The 20,517-nt window shown below is 40.8% G+C and overlaps 1 protein-coding gene across 1 annotated transcript; it reads right to left on the bottom strand.

The window, feature by feature from the left end:
- Positions 1–19,122: 19,122 nt before the first annotated feature.
- LOC138901677 (uncharacterized) lies at positions 19,123–20,235 on the bottom strand. The gene is made up of 2 exons (XM_070189455.1): positions 19,911–20,235; positions 19,123–19,205 (listed from the first exon to the last, which is right to left on the bottom strand). Exons 1-2 carry the CDS (start codon positions 20,233–20,235, stop codon positions 19,123–19,125), a joined length of 408 nt encoding a protein of 135 aa, XP_070045556.1.
- Positions 20,236–20,517: the final 282 nt, after the last annotated feature.

The raw sequence follows: 20,517 nt of genomic DNA, 5'->3' as shown, positions 1-20,517 counted from the left end.
AATGTCAGATTTTTAGTCTGCAAACTAAAACGTTAATGTTGAGTCTGGCCATCACGGCGAAAACAGAAATGTGGTGCCTAGCAATGAGGTACCCCCTGCTAATCCCAACGGAGTTCTAGTTGAAGATCCAGTCGATGCTAACTCGCATGTGGCCATCAATGCCAACCTGCCTACCGACCCCGAGAATAGCGTTCACGGAGGAGCCCGACCAATGGCTCAAGGAGCGCCCGAAGCTGAAAGCAACGGGGTCAGCCTACGAGTGATCTTCGAAATGCTACATGCCCAATAGGCGGTGATAGCGCAACTACAAAATCAAAGTCGTGCCCCCATCAGGGTTGAGCCCGAACCATCCCGAGAAAAGGCCGGCTGGAACTAAGATCGGTGTCGGCCCCGAAGTTATGAAGATGCTTGAAGCATTAACATAACGGCTGGAATCGGGTGAAAAGAAAATTGAGGCAAACGACAAAAAAGGTAGAGACATTTAACTCCCAGGTCGATCAAATCCCAGGAGCACGTCTAATACTAAAAGGCTCGGGCTCCAAGAAATTTGTCCAAAAGCCTTTCTCTCCGAGAGTGCAGGCGAAGCCAATCCCGAAGAGGTTTCGCATGCCCGATATTCCAAAATATAATAGAACCACGGACCCAAATGAGCATGTGACCTCCTACACGTGCTCCATCAAATGGAACAACTTGGAAGATGACGAGATTGAGTCAGTTTTGCTAAAGAAGTTCGAAGAAACTCTATCTAAAGGGGCGATGATATGGTATTATAACTTACCCCCAAATTCTATTGATTCGTTTGATATGCTTGCAGATGCCTCTGTGAAAGCACATGTCGGGGCCATTAAGGTCGAGACCAGAAAATCAGACCTTTTTAAGGTAAAGCAAAGTGACAACGAAATGCTCAGGGAGTTCGTATCAAAGTTTCAAATGGAGCGGATCGATTTGCCACCGGTTCCAGATGATTTGGCCATTCCAAACCCAAGGACTTAATCCCCGAAGATACTTGGCTTCGCAATAGCTAAAACAAACTTTGATAGAGTACTTGGCGGTAACTTCAGCCGACATCCACAACAGGTGCCAGCCAAAGATCATAGTCGAGGACGATCAGTTCGGGGCCCCTTCTGGGTCTATTTATCCCAAGTGGACCGAAGACAAATCTAAGAGAGTCATCGATCATGAACCGAGGCTGATTCGGGAACAGTATCAACCGTATAGCGGAGATCAAAGAGTTAACAGATCTAGGCATCACCCTACGAGTAACGAAAGGAGGAGCGATCGATGTCAAAGTATTTGGGGTCTAATGAGCAAAAGCGGTATTGATAAACCACTCGGGGCCAGGGAGGCACAAAAATTATCAGAATATAATTTCAACGTCAATGTTGCCAACATCGTATAAGCCATCGGGTGCATCAAAGAGACCAACTGGCCTCGATCACTGTAGTCTGATCCTACCCAGAAAGACCCTAACTTGATGTGTAAGTATCATGGCACTCATGGCCACAGGATCGAGGACTGCCGACAGTTAAGAGAAAAAGTGGCCCGATTATTCAATAATGGACATCTCGGGGAAATTCTGAGCGATCGAGCCAAAAATCAATTCAGAAACAAGGGCTCCAACAAATAGACCAAACAAAAAGAACCTTGGCACGTCATCAACATGATCATTATAGGGGTCTATGTCCCATAGGGACCGATGATCAAGCGCACTAAAGTGTCCATCAAAAGGGAAAAAAGAACCCGAGATTATATCCCAGAGGGAACCATTTTGTTCAATGATAAGGACGCCAAAGGCATCGTTCAACCATATAATGACGCACTGGTAATATCTCTACTTATAAATAAATCGCGAGTTAAGTGTCTGTTGATTAATCCAAGTAGCTTAGCCAATATCATTAGATCGAGGGTCGTGGAGCAGTTGGGTTTACAAGACCAACCAAATAGTGTCGGCAGTCCAAGTATAGAATGGATTTAACATTGCATGCGAAACCACTAAATGGGAGATAAACCTACCGGTAAACGAAGTCAGGACTATCCAGGAAACAATGTTCTATGTGATTGAAGGGGATATGAGATATAACACAGTATTCGGAAGACCATGGGTTAACAACTTGAGGGCGGTACCTTCAACCTTGCACCAAGCATTGAAGTTCCCTACACCATGAGGGAGCAAGACAATGTACGGAGAGCATCCGGCTGCAAAGGAGATGTTCGAAGTCAATGAAGTACTCCTGGTACCTGCCGTTTCGACATTGAAAAGCACAGAGCTGACCAGAAAGGTTGAAGTTAAATAGCAATCACCGATGCACGTCCCAGTCGGACCGGAGGGACGAGGAGTCGATGAGGAAGATGATTAAGGAATTCTGAGATCATTCATAGCTCCTGATAATACTAACTCCACCAAATCGACGGTCGAGGAGCTGGAGCTAGTCAAATTAATCGAACAGCTACCGAATCGAAAGGTACACCCAGTCAAACAGAAGATGAGAAGTCAGTCTGATGTCAATCATGCATTCATCAAAGATGAGGTATCTAAACTCCTTAAAATAGGTTATATTCGGGAAGTTATATACCCGGACAGCTAACGCAGTGGTAGTGCCTAAAAAAGGAAATAAATCAAGAATGTGCATAGATTACAAAGACTTGAACAAGGCATGCCTTAAGGACTCTTTTCCTTTGCCTATCATCGTTCGCATAATCGATGCGACGGCCGGGCACGAGATACTCAGCTTTCTCGAAACCTAGTCGGTGTACAATATGGATGGACCCGGGTGATCAAGAAAAGACTTTTTTATCACTAAATTCGGCACCTATTGTTATAATGTAATGCAATTCGGGTTAAAAAACACCGGAGCTACTTATCAACGCCTAGTAAGCCGGATGTGCGAAGAACAAATAGAAAAATCAGTGGAGGTTTAAATTTACAACATGTTAGTCAAATCCCTCCGAGCAGAGGAGTATTTGAAACATTTGCAGGAAACCTTTGATATATTAAAGAGATATAATATGAAGCTGAACCCGGAAAAATGTGCATTCGGGGTCGGATCCTAAAAATTCCTCGGGTTCATGGTGTCCAATCGAGGGATCGAGAACAATCTTGATAAAATCAAAGCCACAGAAGACATCACCGTGGTGGACAGTGTCAAGGTTGTTCAGAGGCTAACTGGGCGTATAGCCGCCCTGGGCCGGTTCATATAGAGGTCCTCAGATAAAAGCCATCAGTTCTTCTCACTATTGAAGAAGAAGAATAACTTTTTTTAGACCTCGGAGTGCCAACAAGATTTTGAAGAACTCAAACGGTACCTTTCGAGTCCAACCCTGCTCCATACTCTGAAGGCAGATGAGCAGATTTACCTTTTCTTGGCGGTATTTGAGGTGGCGATAAGTGGAGTCTTAGTCCAAGAAGAGAAAGGTACGCAATTTCCTATTTACTATGTTAGTATAATTCTAGGAGAGGCCAAAACAATGTATCCTCACCTAGAAAAATTGGCGCTCGCTTTGCTAAGCGCCTCCAAAAAGTTAAAACCATACTTTTAATGCCACCCCATATGTGTTGTAACCTCTTACCCACTGAGGAACATCATGCACAAACCCAAGCTATCGGGCCAGTTGGCCAAATGGGTAGTCGAAATTAGTGGGTATGATATTGAGTATCGACCACGAACTTCCATCAAATCACATATTTTGGCAAACTTCATGTCCGACTTTACGCCGACCTTAATACCCGAAGTCGAAAGGGAATTACTATTAACCTCGGGGACTATCTCGGAAGTTTGGACGCTCTTTACAGATGGTGCTTTGAATGCAAAGGGTTTGAGCTCAGCATCGTGCTGAAGCCACCTACGGGCAACATAGTTAGGCAGTCTAGTAGAACTGTGAAATTGACTAACAATGAAGGAGAGTACTCCGCTTTGAATGCTGGTATCGAATTGGCTAAAAGCCTTGGGCCGAGCTGGTTGAAGCTAAATACGATTCCCTCCTTGTGGTAAATCAAGTCAACCCGACATTTTAAGTAAAATAGGAATGAATGCAATGGTATTTAGATAAGTTGTAGGTAATTATCAATTCAAGGACTAAACCCTACAACACGTGCCCCGAGTTTAAAATAGCGATGCCGATGCTCTCGCTAACTTGGGGTTCTTAGTTGACGACGGTGAATTTGGTTCGTTAACAGTCATACAGCTCATGAAGTCGGTGGTAGAAGAAGGCCACGCCAAAGTAAACTTGACAAGTTTAACTTGGGATTGGAGGAACAAATACATATATTATTTTAAGACTGGGAAGTTGCCCTCGGATCGTAAAGAATCGAGAGCTCTGCGCACGAAGGCGGCCCGGTTTAGAAGGGACTATGTTCATAAGAACATTCGACGGCCCGCTCGCCATATGCTTGGCGCCGAGAGATACCGTATATGTCTTGAGAGAAGTTGACGAAGGCACTTGCGAAAACCAATCGGTGGCGGAATCTTTGGTTCAGAAATTAATCAAGGTTGACTATTACTGGATCGACATGGAGAAAGATGCGAAGGATTTCGTACGAAGGTGAGGCGGCTGTCAGAGACACGTACCAACGATCCATCTACCCAGAGAGCTACTACATTTCGTCTTGTCCCCATGGTCGTTCATGAAGTGGGGAATGGACATCGTCAGTCCCCTGCTGTGGGCACTGGGTAAGGCTCAATTCATACTATTTATGATCGATTAATTTTTTAAATGGGTAGAAGCTCAAGCATTCGAGAACGTCCAGGAAAAGAAAGTCATTGACTTCATTTGGGATCACATAATATGCCGATTCAGGATACTGGCCGAGATCGTGTGTGATAATGGGAAGCCATTCATTGGCAGCAAAGTAAACAAATATTTCAAAGATCACAAAATTAAAAAGATCCTATCAACGCCCTATCACCCTAGTGGGAACAAACAAGTGAAATCAACAAACAAGACCATACTTCAAAACCTAAAAATGAGGTTGACCGATGCCATAGGGAAATGGAAAGAAATCCTGCCAGAAGTCTTATGGGCGTATCGCACGACCTCGAAGTCTAGTACCAGGGCCACCCTATTTTTATTGGTTTACGGTGCCGAAGCTTTAATACAAGTCGAAGTGGGAGAACAGAGCTTCATGTTCCAATATGCGACCGAATAATTGAACGGTGAGGCCATGAGCACGAGCCTGGAACTATTGGATGAAAGGCGTGAGGCCGCCCTAGTCCGGTTGGCTGCTCAGAAACAGCAGATAGAAAGTATTACAACCAAAGATCCAACCTCCAACACTTCAAGATCAGGGACTTGGTGTTAAAGAAAGTAACACTGCCCACCTGGAACCTGAACGAGGGGAAACTGGGACCAAATTGGGAAGGACCATATCGAGTCATCGGAATTGCCGACAAAGACTCGTACAAACTCGAAGCAGGAAACGGTGTACCCCTACCGAACAATCGGAAAGTGATGCACTTAAAGCGGTACTACTGCTAAGGTACAACCTCATTTACTTTTTAATAATATTATGAATCAGACTAACACTTGGAAGCAATGGCCAAAGGGGAAAGTGACTATTACGTCTGAAAGCACGCGTTGCACTCTTTTTCCCTTGAACCAGTTTTGTCCCAAAATGGATTTTTCAGCAAGGTTTTTAACGAGGCAACAGTAAATCGTGCTAACTTAGAATTGAAGGTCGGTCTCAACCGGAGTCAATGGGCATTTATTTTGTATCAACAGTATCCGAGCCCTCTCAAGATCAACCTCGAATACTGGCCATTACCCTCGGGTTAAGGTTCTTTGCAAGGAAAGATGTGATGACCCAAAATGTCATCTTTAGATTTCATAAGTAATTCTTTGTTTTAAAACCTCGAAAAGCACTATTTATCATTTCTCGACTTAAGTTGACTTTGGTCAACATTTTGAGCAAACAGACTTGGATCGGTGTTTTGACAATTACGGTAGGTCCGTATTGTGATTTGGGACTTGGGCGTATGCCCGGAATTGAATTTTGAGGTCTCTAGCCCGAGATATGGAATTTTGATGAAAAATTAAAAGTTTGAAAGCTTAACGAGTTTTAAGAATTCACTGATGTTGGATTTATTGACACTGGGTCCGTATTTTAGTTTCGGAGCCCGGTATAGGTCTATATCATATTTATGACTTGTCTGCCAAATTTGGTGATAATCATAGTTGATTTGACGTGATTTGGACGTCCGGTTGTGAAAATATAAGTTTTAAAGTTTTCTTGAAAATTTTCTTTGATTTGGTATCCGATTCATAGTTATAGGTGTTATTTTGGCGTTTTGATCATGCGAGCAAGTTCGTATGTTGTTTTAGGACTTGTGTGCATGTTTGGTTTGGAGCCCCGAGGGATCGGATAAATTTCGGATAGGCTGCGGGATGATTTTGAACTTTAAAAAATTTGGTTTTTGAGCTTTTGATGTCATCTGGTGCATTGTACTTCGCGATCGCGAAGCCATTCCTGCGATCGCGAAGAGAAAATTTTAAGCCGTGAGTTTTACTCTTCACATTTGCGAAGATAGGCACGCGAACGCGAAAGGCTAGCTCCCAGTGCACTGCGAACACGAGCAAAAAGCTACAATCGCGAAGAAGGAATGAGGCAGAAGCTGAAGCACCGAAAGTGTGCTACGCGATCGCATAAACCTGTACGCGATCGCGTAAGGTTGAGAAATTGTTCTCTGCGATCGCATAAACCTGTACGCGATCAAGTAAGGCTGATAAATTATTCTTTGCGATCGTATAGCCTTATATGCGATCGCGTAGTGTTAAACAAACCTGGGCAAATTTTGTTCTACGCGATCGCGATCGCGAACGAATTTCCGCGATCGTGATGAGTAAAAATCTGAAAAACATAACTTAAGTTCTGGAAATAGGGTTTCGACCCATTTTCAACCATTTCTAATTTTTGATCTCGGGTAAAGGCGATTCTTGGGCGATTTTCACGGAAAAATATTGGGGTAAGTATTACTTATCCTATATTGATTATATTTCATGATTCCATACACATTTACATCATGAATCCATGAATTTATGAAAGAAAAATCAGATTTTTATAAAATCTTTCAAAAATAAAAATTTAAGATTTGAAGGTCCATTTGATATCGGAATCGGATAATTTTTGTATGGTTGAACTCGTATCTGAACGTGTGTTCGGATTTCGTAAGTTTTTTTGAGATTTAAGACGTGGGTCCCAGTGTCGAATATTTAAATAAATTTCGGATTTTTATCCAAAAAATTAGTAAATTCATATTGAATTAATTCATATGATTCGTATTGAGTATATCGAATTGTTTGTGAATAGATTTGACGCTTTTGGAGACAAATTCAAAAGGAAAAGCTGTGGTCGAATAAATTATTGAAATTTGCAAAGCGAGGTAAGTGTCGTGGTTAACCTTGACTTGAGGGAATAGAACCCTTAAATTATTTGTAATGTGAAATGCATGTGAACGACGTATAAACGAGGTGATGAGTGTCTATACGTCGTCAAATTAATTGTTTGCATAATTATTTGAAAATACTAAATTTGTTTTAATACACTAATTAATTATTATAATAATTATTTTTCTCCTATTCTTTGTTAAATATTAATTCTTGAATTCCTGTAATAATTGCTACATGCTTATTTGAATTTTGTGCATTAATTACTACTTGACATTCAACATATTAAATATTAAACTGCCTATTTTCTCCCTGAATTCCATAATAAATTACTATTTGTCATTGTTTGTTTCATAATTAAATCAGAATTATTCTATGCTTGTTGTCTTAAATTTTTATATTAATTATTGCATTTATTGGGGCAATTTCTTCTATGAGAATTGGTAAATGAATATATTGGAGGATCAGGTTGCACGCCGTAACAGAATTGATTGAAATGAATATATTGGAGGATCAGGTTGCACGCCGCAACAGAATTGATTGAAATGAATATATTGGAGGATCGGGTTGCACGCCGCAACAGACTTATTAAAAAGTCCATATTGGAAGATTGGGTTACACGCCGCAACAGACTTATTAAAAAGTCTATATGTATACTTGATTAAATAAATATATTGGAGAGTTGAAAATGAATATATTGTGGAAACGGGTTGCACGCTGCAACGGAAATTGATTAAAATAATAATTGATTATGACTGCTGAGTTGGCTTCAACTATTAAAAATGAGTACAGGTTGATGTAAGTGACCCGCCTTAGTCTCGTCACTACTTCGTCGATGTTAGGCTCAGCATTTACTAGTATATGGGATCGGTTGTACTGATACTATGTTCTGCACTTCTTGTGCAGATTTTGGAGTTGGTCCCAGCAGCGTACCATAGATTTGCTCGGATTTTAGCTACTCAGAGGAGACTTGAGGTATAACTGCACAGCGTCCGCAGTTCTGAAGTCCCCGTCTATCTTATTTTAGCTGTGTAATTTCTTTCAGACAGCTTTACTTTATTCAGACCTTTATTTGTATTATTCTAGAAGCTCGTGCACTTGTGATACAAATTCTGGAATGGTATTTAGACACTATTATTTTTTTTATGGAGTATTCACTACATTTCAGACCTTACTTCCGCAATTATTTTTTTATTGTTAATAAGTTTAAAAATTGTTTTAAAATGGCTAATATTATTCTAACGTTAGCTTGCCTAGCAAGTGAAATGTTAGGCGCCATCATGGTCCGAAGGTGGAAATTTCGGGTCGTGACAAAAGAAGGATACTTTCTACTTGAATAGCTAAGCCTCGATGGTTAGGATTTATTGTAAGGGCCAAACGGTCTAATGAACCGTGCCTGCATAATCCACCTTAGCCATGATACAAGTTTTTACACGCTTCCGATCATGTACGTTACATACAAAAATGAAAACAAGTTTCCACCTTGCTGTTACGCATTTTTGCCTTTTAAATTATGGATCCTAAGCGATCATGGGCTTCTCCTATTTGGAGACATCGAGCCCAAGGGCTAGCCTTATTCCAAGACTATCGAGCCCAAGGGTTACTCCTACTCGGAGACTGTCATCTGAAAAACGTTCAGGCAACCGGGCTACCAAAGCCTGGAGGCACAAAACCTATTAGGTGGTGCCTAAATACAAAAGGCTACGACCCTCCTAAAAAATGGCTCATAGAAATCTGAAGCTCGTGATCAGAACATACGGCCTTTATAAAATTTAAAACCTGCTAAAAGGTTAGCCTCGGGAAAAGCATCGTCTAAAAACACTTAAGCATCTCGAAAATTTTTTTGGTCAAATCGAGTTCTCAAAGCTTCGAGTAAACAAAATTGTATCGAAGTCAGGCTATGTTTGAACCTCTAAATATCGGACGCCCTATAACTATATTTGATTATATGCTAAGGCATTAGAAACATTGCAAGAATACAAATTATAAAGGGATGCTAAAAAAGTAGAGACTCGAAATTGCCAGAAAGGTAAATTTTATATATATTCTGGAATGTATTTACAAAGGCGCAACAAAAACGTCCTCAGAATAAACAAAAACTATACACAAGACAAAAAATAAAAAGTGCTAAGACATTGATGTATGGTCTTTACCGGGGCCCAACTCGTCGCCAGAACATTCGGAGCCTTCGGATTCCTCAAAACCCTCGGATTCGTCGGCACCTTCAGGCTCGTGACATTTCATCACCTCGGTCGCAAGCTTTATTGCTTCCTTGATCTCGGCCGACAGATCGAAACCTCGGGCGTAAATCTCTTTGAAGGTCTTCCTTCAAGATAGCCATCTCATATATTCAGCATTGGTCTTCAGGCTGGTCTCGGCTGCTTTGATATCGGCCTTGTATTGGGCCACCATCTTTTCGGCATCGGCAGAGGTTGTCTCCAACTTGAACTTCATTACCTCGTACTCTCTACCGAGGTCATCCCGCTCTGCGACACCCGAGTTCAGTTGTGCTCGGAGATCATCATTCAGTTAGGACCGATTGTCAGCTTTCTCATTCCCCGCCCGAAATTGAACCTCTACCGATGCCATCTTTGCCTTGGCAGTTTCCTTCTCCGAAGACAGCAGGTCCATTTTGCTCTTCCACCCATCGGTCATGGATTGGATCTCGTTCATCTCGATTCGGAGTTGGTCGATCTTCTGTTGGAGCTGCGAGGTTTTGTCGTTAACCACCACGACCCGTTCCTTATTTCTAACTTCAAAGACCTTTACCCTTTAGACCAGGTCGGAAAGCTCCCACCTCATGTTCGAAGCTTCCTTATGAGCCCTATCCATCTCAGCCTGAAGGTCGTTGACGGCCCTATCTTGTTGCTCGTTGAGGAGCTTGTACATATCCTTCTTTCAAGCCTTCTCCTTGAGGTCGAACTCGAGCTGATTGACCTCGGAATGGTACTGGAGGAAGCTCTCATGGTAATGTGCCGAGGCATGCAATACAACAAAAGTCGTGAGAGATATCAGAACCTAAGTAAAATTCAAGAGGACATAATGATGCCTTACCCGGTTCAGCACATGCTTCACCTCATTGAAAAGACACGGCACGCCCACCTCGTTTATTTTTTCATGGTCATCCTCGGTCACATGGCATCTGAGGTAGCTGGCTACGCCCACGGAAGTGTATAGAACCCCGAGCATCCTCCGGGATAGTAAGAATAATGGATCTCTTGTGGCTGGGGTCAACACTCAGAGCGGGAAACTGATTAACCAATTTTGGGCTCTTCTCCTCGGTTGTTGCCTGCTCCCCGGGAGGAGTCGATCCGTGGGCAAAAAAAATGTCATCTTCTTCAGACTCATCCCTGAGCCAGAGAAGCGAATCAAAATCCGGTGGTCTTAGGCAAACCTATAAAAGAAGGAAGAAAGGTCAGTATTATGTAAGTTAAGAGCACGGTAATAGCTATTCAAATGAGAATCTTACCGTGAGAGCTGGCCTCCCATTGGTCCTTCGAAAGCTTGCACCACGAGTGCTCAAAGTATGAAATATGCTTGTAGATGCCTTCAATCCATTCTCGGGGAATGGCATTTAGAACCTGTGCAATAGCTGCACAACCACAAATATGAATGATAGGAAAGGAAATAAAGAAAAATTAACACTTAAGGAAAGGCTGCACTTACGAGATGCATTCCACTACTCGGGGAATGGCATGAACTCGGGAGGGATCAAGTCTTTAGTCTTCACCCGAACGAAGCTCCCCTGCCAGCCCCGGTCTCGATCTTCGTCAATACTCGAAAATGGGGCCTTGCTGGCCCGGCGAGTGAGCTTGATAAATCCCCCTCGGAAAATTCGGGGACTGTATAAACGGAGCAGGTGATCGAGGGTGAACCGACGAGATTCGGTGTTATTCACAAAATAATGGAGTAGGATCACGATCCTCCAAAGAGACGGGTGGATTTTCCCAAGGCACACATCGTATCTCTTGCAAAAGTTCAGAACATCCTGGTCTATCGGGACCAATGTGAAGGGATAAGTGTAAACACTTAAGTACCTCTCCATGTGAGTGGTGATATCATCCTCAGGACTGGGTACCACCACGTCCTTACCTCCCCATTTATAGTCCTCTCGGACAATGGGGAGGGTATCTTCGGTGACGGAGCATATATACCTCGATGCTCCTTCACCCCGGGCCTGTTTGGATGAGGGCTTCTCGACTTCGAAGTCGTCTCCGATTGAGAAACCCCCAGATATAAAGCTTCTCATGGGAGGCTCGGGGGCAGCCTCGGGGGTACATCCCTCGGGCGCGGCCACCTCGGGAGCAGCCGCCTCGAAAGTAGCTACCTCGGCATTTGTGGCCGGGTGGGAAGATGAAGAGGCTGCCTGTTGAGGAACTGAATAAAAGTTTTAGCCATTGCTATCTGATAAAGTATGAAAATTTAAAGAAAAAATATGATGGTTTGAAGGAGCAAGTTTGAAGGCTAAAGAGCAGAGTATGAAGATTTGAAGAAAATCTGGATAAGAACCTAAGAACAATTATTAAAATTTGAAGACCAAAGATGAAGATATGAAGGTATGAAAGAAGTTGGTAATAGCTAGAAAATTCGAAGGTGGAAGCTTGATCGGAAAGGGGGAAAAGAGTGAAGGGTAGGAGTTTTTATAGGGGAAGTACGCGACGCTTTACATTCTAAGGCAACCAGCCGATGGTTGACATGTGTCCAAAGTCAGAACAATACGACTGCTGGGATGTTTCGACTTCTTCGTCATCTCGGTTGTAACATATGAAGGAAGGAACCGGGGAACATCTATCGTTTCTCATCATTTCGGCAAACTTACTCTTCGAAAAACGAGGGGACTATCTATATACGGGTCAAACTGTGGCTAATGGGCAACCCGATTTCCCGGTGAGGCAAACGAAATATGGACATAACTACCTGAAATCGGAATCAAAGCTAGGAATCTCTCGTACTAAGGCCCGAACAAAGCGCTTACCGCCGGAGCCATCGAGACTCCGCTCCCCGATCCGGTACGAGCTCCAAGACCTCGGAAAGCGTTACCAAATGGTTGCACACGACTAACAAAGGGCCGTGATATCCGTACCCAATCGGATATCATGTCGTGAATTTCGGCCCGTATCGACAGCAGATCAGTGAGCTCATAGTTATTCAAAGTTTTTGTTGTTGCTCATAGTTCTTCATATATATTTGGCTCCGAATCGAGGGCAGAACAATCCCTAAGCTCAAATCCGAGTACGGACTTAACATCACAACTGATTTGGTTATTTATTTTATCGTTAATTTGCTTATCTAATGTCATTGATCAATTGTATTGAATTAATCCACGTATGCTTAAAACCGCGTATAAATTTAATTGTTATCTATTCTTAAGGGTAAACAAAAGTATTTTACCAAGAAAGAGTACACCTAACAATAGCATTAGCGTAACCTAATTTTAGGAGAAACTAAAAGATTTGATCCGAAACAACCTGAAGCTCTCTCTCTCTCAAGGGCGGCTAAACAAGTTCTCCATTGTTCTGCTTTAAAAACAAAAAGTTACAAAGATTAAGAAGAGAGCAGAATGGAATAAGATTTGTTATATATGTGTAGCATTTCCTTTGCTTATAAACAAAGGAAAAGAAGAAAAAAAATACCTAGTAATTCATGGTAATAAAACCAATAGAAATGCCAGTAGAAAATTGACTTCTTGATTTTTTACATACCTTCTTTTGTTGCTTCAGAACGATTCCTTTACTTCAAAAATTCACTCTATTCATAATTTTATTACTGAGAGTTATATGAAAATGATAATATACTAATCACATGTTAATAAGTTAATATTACGCCTATTAGTCTCGCATAATGTTTCGTTGATCTGTAATAGTAGCATTTATCTTTTTTAAACAGGCAGTTTCACTACGAAATCCTAAAGGCACAGAGTCATTTCAGACATGAAGAACAACATTTTGTTTCATTTTCTCTTTGTATATAGGAGGTCCTAATAGATCATGTTTCCATAATTTGCACGAGGAATCAATAAACAGTCAGTTATGTGTGTGTATATGTGAGACTATAGTTATTGGAACTATATATTGCAAAAGGCCAACGATCAAAGTCGCACAAATATTTTAGTTAATCCAACAAATGATATCGTTAAATAATCTCGGAACCAAAGTGTTGCAAAATCGGACTCAAAATACCAAAATAGGTGAAAAAATAAACTGAAAACATTTTTATATATAGCGCATGAATTTCATGTGCTATGCCTTAACAATAAGTTTGTCCATTAAGGTATAGCATATGTAATGCATGCGCTATACCTAAGTTTGAAAAGGCGGTCAAAGTCTTAGTATAGCGCATTAAATACATGCGCTATACCTGAATGTAAAAAGAAAGTCAGGTATAGCGCATATAATTCATGCGTTATACCCAGTTAAATATTCCTATCGTCTTCTTCCCGACAAAAGTTAAAAAAAAGCCCCCCCCCCCCCCCCCTTTTAAAAGCGGCAAAACTCCGTTGAGCCCACACCTTCCCCGAAATCTTGTCCAGCTATTATTTTATCGATCTAACACCCGATCGAAGGCCTTCTCGTGGAGTGGAACTCGTTTATTGCCCGATCTGGTGGTCAAAACTTCATTATTTCTCTATTCAAAACAAATCCAAAAAGAGGTATTTCGAATTACTCTTTTAGTATATGTGATATATATAATTGAGTAATTAGTTGTTATTACTGTATTGTATGATTTTGTGATTGTTTTATGAAATTTTTTGAATTTTTTATTTTTTTATCCGGATTAGTTTATTGTTTAGCAAATATGTATGAAAAATATATATTATACCTTTGTTAAATAATTTATGTTGTATGTTTACTATTTTTATAGTTGTACAACAATAATATATGACTTTAATGTTATTTAGTGCCCTTTAGTGTTATGTAATGCCATTTAGTATAGTAGAACTGATAATAAATTTTAATTTATATTAATTGATATTATTTATGGCCATTTAGAGTAGTGTACCTTCAGTGTTCTTTTGTTTTCTTTAGTGTTGAATAATAACTACGTGTCCTTATTAACAGACCCGGTTAGAGCGATCAATTACGAATCAAATATTAATCAAATATTAAGTGTATAATAAATGTATTATTAGATATGAATCATAAATTAGATATGAATCATAAAATAATTAGTTGTCAGTATACAAGAGATGCTACCGGATATTTGTGTAAAATATAAACAATTAACGTACAAATCGTTATGAATGAAATAAACAGTTAATTGTAATTTTTTAAAAATAATATCAAATAGTTAAACAAATTTAGTATTTAGTATTATCATAATGAGGAATATGATTGTTAGAAAATTGACAGTAGGTAAAAGAGACCGTGCCGTCTTTGTTTGGTTAAAAGTACTAAACTAAGACATAAATCGTTATGAACGCAATAAATATTTAATAGTAATTTTATAAAAAAAATTATTAAAAATATCTTGATATGTTAAACGAATTAAATACTTATTTTTTTATAACGACGAATAAAAAAAGAGTTGACAGTACAAACATAACCCTGCCGAATTTTAGTCGTAAAATTCAAAACATAACATATAAATAAATATTTTATATCAAACTAAGTAATAATATAAACATTTATCAATTAAATATTAATATAAAAATACCGCCATATAATTAAAGATGTTAAACGATTAAAAAAAAAATACTTTAATTAATATTATTTAATTTACAGACATCATCATGGATCCTCCGTCTGTGCATCCTGGAACTGTTGTTCGAGAACTACTGTTGCTCCAGGGTGGCCATAGGTCCTCATACATCTGGGATGGACAGTTGTTGTCCCAGACCTTCCACCCCAGACGTATTGACGATTTTTGGGAGTTCATTAGGGACCACCCACTTCATCCCCGTACAGTTGCATGCCTTCAGCGGACTGGTTTTTACCGATTGTAGAGGTCGGATGGGTGCTTTTCGACTGGCCCCTAATCACGGCTACGATCGAGCAGTGGAGACCTGAGAGTCACACATTTCATCTACCTATCGGCGAGGCTACTATCATGCTACAGGACGTGGAGGTTTAATTCGGGTTGCCTATTGATGGTTTGGATGTCCACTACCCGCACGCTCTTGGGGATTATAGGAGAGTCGACTATCTACAGATGTTGCAGAGGCTCACCGAATTCCAGCCGGTAGAGCCAACCGCTATGAGTGGCGCTAGTCGGTTGTAGCTATCGCCTGTTATGCAGCATCTAGAGGGGTTGCATGAAAAGATCACACTCACCATTTGAGGCTATTGAGCAGCAGTCGAGGCTATTGATATTGATCATGTTTGGTGGTATTCTCTTCCGAACACTTCGGGAAACCTTGTTAGCCTATGATTTTTGCATCATCTGGAGCGGCGAGATGAGTTACATACGTACAACTGAGGTGGAGTTGTTCTAGCCTACCTTTATAGGCGGCTGTGCAGGGCGTCCATGGGCACCGTGAGAGACGTCGCCTGTTTTATTCCACTACTGTAGGTGATAACATTATCAATTCTTTTTATGATTATCACAGAGATACTACAAAATTACTCACATTTACGTCCAAGTTTAATATTAGGTTTAGGTTTGGGAGCGGTTCTTGCAGATCAATCCCCCTCTCAGATAGATAGCTCCAGATGCACCACCTCCATCGTTTCTACCACGTGCTAGGAGGTGGGGAGATAGGCGAGGTCGCGACCGCGAGGTCGAGGCTCGACATCAGCTCCTTTATTACAGGGATCTGTTATATCTACTTGAAGATGCTCAGGTAAATATTTGACTAAGTTTGTTTGAAAATGCTTGATCTGTCTTGCGTTTACTCACGATTCTTACTTTTAATAAATAGTTCACATGGAGGCCATACAGGGACGAGCTCATCGCCGGTTTTCCAGGTTATTGCTCATGCGGTCGAGCTGTGTAGATGTCTTCAGTCCTACTTATATGTCTCAATATAGTCGAGCATCATGCTACCGGATGAGTCCTGTGACAGTTTGGTTGCCACCATCTTATACCTATTCCTCCTTGTTGTCATTCCACACATTACGAGCGCGATGATCGCAACATCGTTGACCAGGCATACTTAGCCTGGCTAGAGGCCCAGATAGAGGACTGGGATCAGAGACTGGTCCTGATCTCACCATACCCTCCACATGACTGTGTTGATGGGGAGAATGAGTACATGGTTTGGTATCGCCGTGTTACTCGCCTTCTGATCAGTAATCCCGTTCATCGGGACGGTGATCGGTACGTTCCATATGCCGGGATGCAGGATACACTAGTATGTTATTTGATATACTTACTTTTCATGTTAGATTACCTTAACATCCTTCCTTAATTAATATGTTATATGCTATTCAGGCTATTGGCTTACACCGTTTCTACCAGATGGGATTGAAGATGCTACGGCATGCAGGCGACGGAGCGTCAGTTGTGCACGAGTTTGGTCGTCAGGTTGCTGATCTTGCTGCTTACACAATGAGAGTTGCCTAAGAAGATGCGCGATTAGGTTTCGAGGCTGCGTATGTGCCACCTGAGGATTACCATCATAGGCCAGGATGCCCCAACACGTGGTAGACATAACAGGCATGTAGATAGAGAAGGGGTGGCCCACGTGGTTGTGGTTATCGACAAGGATAGGGTCCCTAGTATGGGGCCAGTGAGGCACCCCGTGGAGGACATTGGCAATGATCAGCCGGGTGACTATGCTGAGCCACGCGATGCTCGTTATGATATATCGCCATTCAGCCTTCATCTGTCACCGGGGACTTCACAATTGACCCTGACAACTCCAGCGTTGATCGCGGGCAGCACCATTACGGCGTATGATTGGGATCAGTATTTTCCTAGTATTCCACAGTCATCGAGGGTTTCCGAGGATCGTCCAGTGCGAGATGCGCATAGTGGTAGATGACTGAGTTATGGCTCTACATCGAGGGATGCTGAGGATACTCTAGGAATAGAGAGGGAGACATCACATTCGGTGGAGACATCACAACATTCATTTAGTCCAGTGCACCTCGGAGTTCCCCCAGAGAATTGTATGCCTACTCAGACGCAGGTTTGTTTGTATTACTATTACTTTAATTTTTTTACCTTAATTATTTAGTCAGTAATATCTAAATTGTTTATATTGTTTTAAAGATTTCTCCATCACCTATCACGAAGGCCACAGTATGTGATACTCGATTGTCGAAGACGCATGATCTTATTGAGGAGCCACCTGGGACACTGGTTTGACTATTAAATATTTTTTTTAACTATTATGTTACTATTCTATATTCATATACTAAAATATGTTAATATTTTGTAGGTTACTGATGGCCCAATGGACGCCTCTACTGATCCTGCTAGCCTTCCAGACAATCATATTGCAGTGCATCCTCAGATAAAGAGGCGATGGGATGAGGATGATCCCGATAATGTAGTCGGTCAGGATGGTATGCGCCTCAGGCCAGCCAATGCACTAAAGCATACAGGTTGTGGGACATATTGATATGTATTTTGATTTTTATATATGACATTAAATATTTTTGTTAATATTATTGATGTTTTACATTACAAGCACATGTGTTTTTTGTTTTAGTCTTATTGATTAGTTTAAAACTAGAACACAAAAAATATGGCAGATTAACATAAATTAAAATACGTTAAAAAATACACATAATACATAAAACCTACAACATAAAAATAAAAACTACACTTAAAATAGCCATGTGTTTGTTTAGTCACTATCGCCCATTATTCTCTACTTCAACCACTGAAACATTTCTTGCAACGGATTATTTTTTTTTACTGCCTCTTTCTGTTGCTCCAATTATGAAGTACTATGCCATTGGTATGGGCTAGTTGTACCACAAACATTGTCTGCAACGTTCCAAAGAAACACACACAAAGATGAACCAGAAGTTATTCGGCATTTGATGATGGAGATTTTAGAGATGGCAAATGCACTAGCCGTTCTTCAAGCACTGGATGATCTAAACTACCTGCAAGGAATGGAGGATCAGCAATGGGCTTTATTAGGGAATGAAAAATTTCATAGGGACCTTGATTATCCTGTATTCCCAATAGTTGTCGAGTGGGGTGGACTATCAAAATTTCTACCGCAGACGTTGGACGTAGGAGTCCCATATTGTTGTAAAAATCAAGTAAGTGGTGTCATTGATTATAGCAATGAAGTACGAGAAATATGTGTCAACTGGGGCCTATATTATGATGCCCTCGATCTGGACGGACGTGAACAAGATGTTGACGAAGAAAGTGAAGACAATGACAATGAAATAGTGCCATACAGTGACGATAATGGCGAATAAAAATCTTTATTTATTTCTTCAAGTTATATTTAAGTATTGTATTGAATCTTTAATGCTAAATATCAATTAGATTTAATACTATTGGAAACATAATTTTATTTCATAAATATTGCAAGCACGCACCATTACAGACACTTAGTACAACAAAATATACTGCTAAAAATAATTAATTTTATGCTTGAAAATTGCCAACATTGGATGAATAGCAACCAGGAGCGGAATTGCCACCGCTTCCCAAACTGACTAAAGGACATTTACGGCGATCGTTTCCTGTTTGGGAATATATATATACCACATTTACCTACATAAACGGTATTACTAACATCCATTTGGTTCCGTATCTGTGTTCTTTTTGCACTTGCCATCGATGCACAAAATCCTTATTACACACCATTTTAAATGGTTTCAGCGTCCAATAATGCTAAGAAACCACTGGTTGGAAGTAGCCGCTATAAGTGTTTACGTATGAAGCCACACTATATTCTTTATCAACATACATCGTCGCTGCAAACCCAACATATTGAAAGCACTTCATGGCAGGGGAGCATGGCAAGTGATAAATCGATCATTTCCCACATAAACATAATCGCCTAGATTCATTGATGGTGTGGGTATTATTACTGCTGTTTTGATGCAAACCGGTGCGAACATCAAAAATATTTCGATCGTTACAATATTGCAAATATGAATGACATTGTCCCCGCTTCCTATATTTCTCATATCGTTTCATCGGTTGTGGCATAAATTGAACACCCATTTCCAACAAGGACGGTGCACTTCGGGATCTTTCAACAAACCTCTCCACCATATACTTGATTGACATCCGCACCATGGCAGTGGCAGGCAATCCACAAGCAGACTTCAATAACCTATTGAAAGACTCTGACATATTTGTAGTCAAAATTCTCCATCTTCTATCACCATCCTTATGCAAAGTCCACTTATCAAGCTCATGTTGCATCAACCAACGCTAAGCTCCTTCGTCTTCCTACCTAATCAATTCTATTCGCATCCTGAATTTACACTCTTTATGGCCTATTGCAGCAATCCATATTAAATCATATAAGTTCTTGGTCGGATGAGCCCGCTGGAAGTTGGCCTTCAAGTGCATAACACAGTAACGGTGGTAGGGATATGGATCCTTCCATGCATCCTAAGTCTGCACAAAACTTAAAATCCCACCATGTCGATCAACTATTAGACAAATACCTGAACGTTGTCTCACAACATGATCCTTCAAGTGGTTTAAAAACCATGTCCAAGTCTCTTGACTTTCATTGGCACAAATAGAAAATGCGAGGGGAAATATGCTTCCATTAGCATCTATTGCAACGACAATCAACATCTTTATATCATACTTTCCATATACATGGGTGCCGTCTATGGAGATTACCAGTCGACAATGCACAAAATCAATAATGGTTGGTTTAAATGCCCAGAACATATATCTGAATATATTTTCTGGTATATCCGGACTCCGGTCAAGCTTCCATTCAACAACAGTCCCGGGGTTAAAGTGTTGCAAAGCAGCCATGTACCTCGGTAAAGCGGTAAATGACTTATCCCAATTACCATAAACAATATCAAATGCACATTTAAGCCAGAAAAATGCCTTTCTTTGGTAATGATACACCCATATACCTGCGCAACTGATGTTATACACTCTTTCACCTTAACCCTTATGGACGATTCAATGTGTGGAATCAAGACAAGGGAAATCAAGTCAACATTCAAGTTCAAATGATTCCTATTTAATGTGTCCATATCACAAGTGTGCTTGCCAATATATTTCCCCATCATCCACATATTAGTTTTC

The sequence above is a fragment of the Nicotiana tomentosiformis genome, chromosome 11 (genome assembly GCF_000390325.3).
Source record: "Nicotiana tomentosiformis chromosome 11, ASM39032v3, whole genome shotgun sequence".
Classification (NCBI taxonomy): Eukaryota; Viridiplantae; Streptophyta; class Magnoliopsida; order Solanales; family Solanaceae; genus Nicotiana; species Nicotiana tomentosiformis.
Note: the sequence above shows the minus strand (reverse complement) of the source record. Positions and strands in the feature narration are given on the sequence as shown.

Coding starts and splice junctions, on each gene's coding strand:
- LOC138901677 (XM_070189455.1), bottom strand. CDS start 20,235: ATGGCTGCTTTGCAACACTTTAACCCCGGGACTGTTGTTGAATGGAAG. Junction 19,206..19,910: donor TGTTGTGAGACAACGTTCAG/GTATTTGTCTAA, acceptor TTGGGTTTGCAG/CGACGATGTATGTTGATAAA.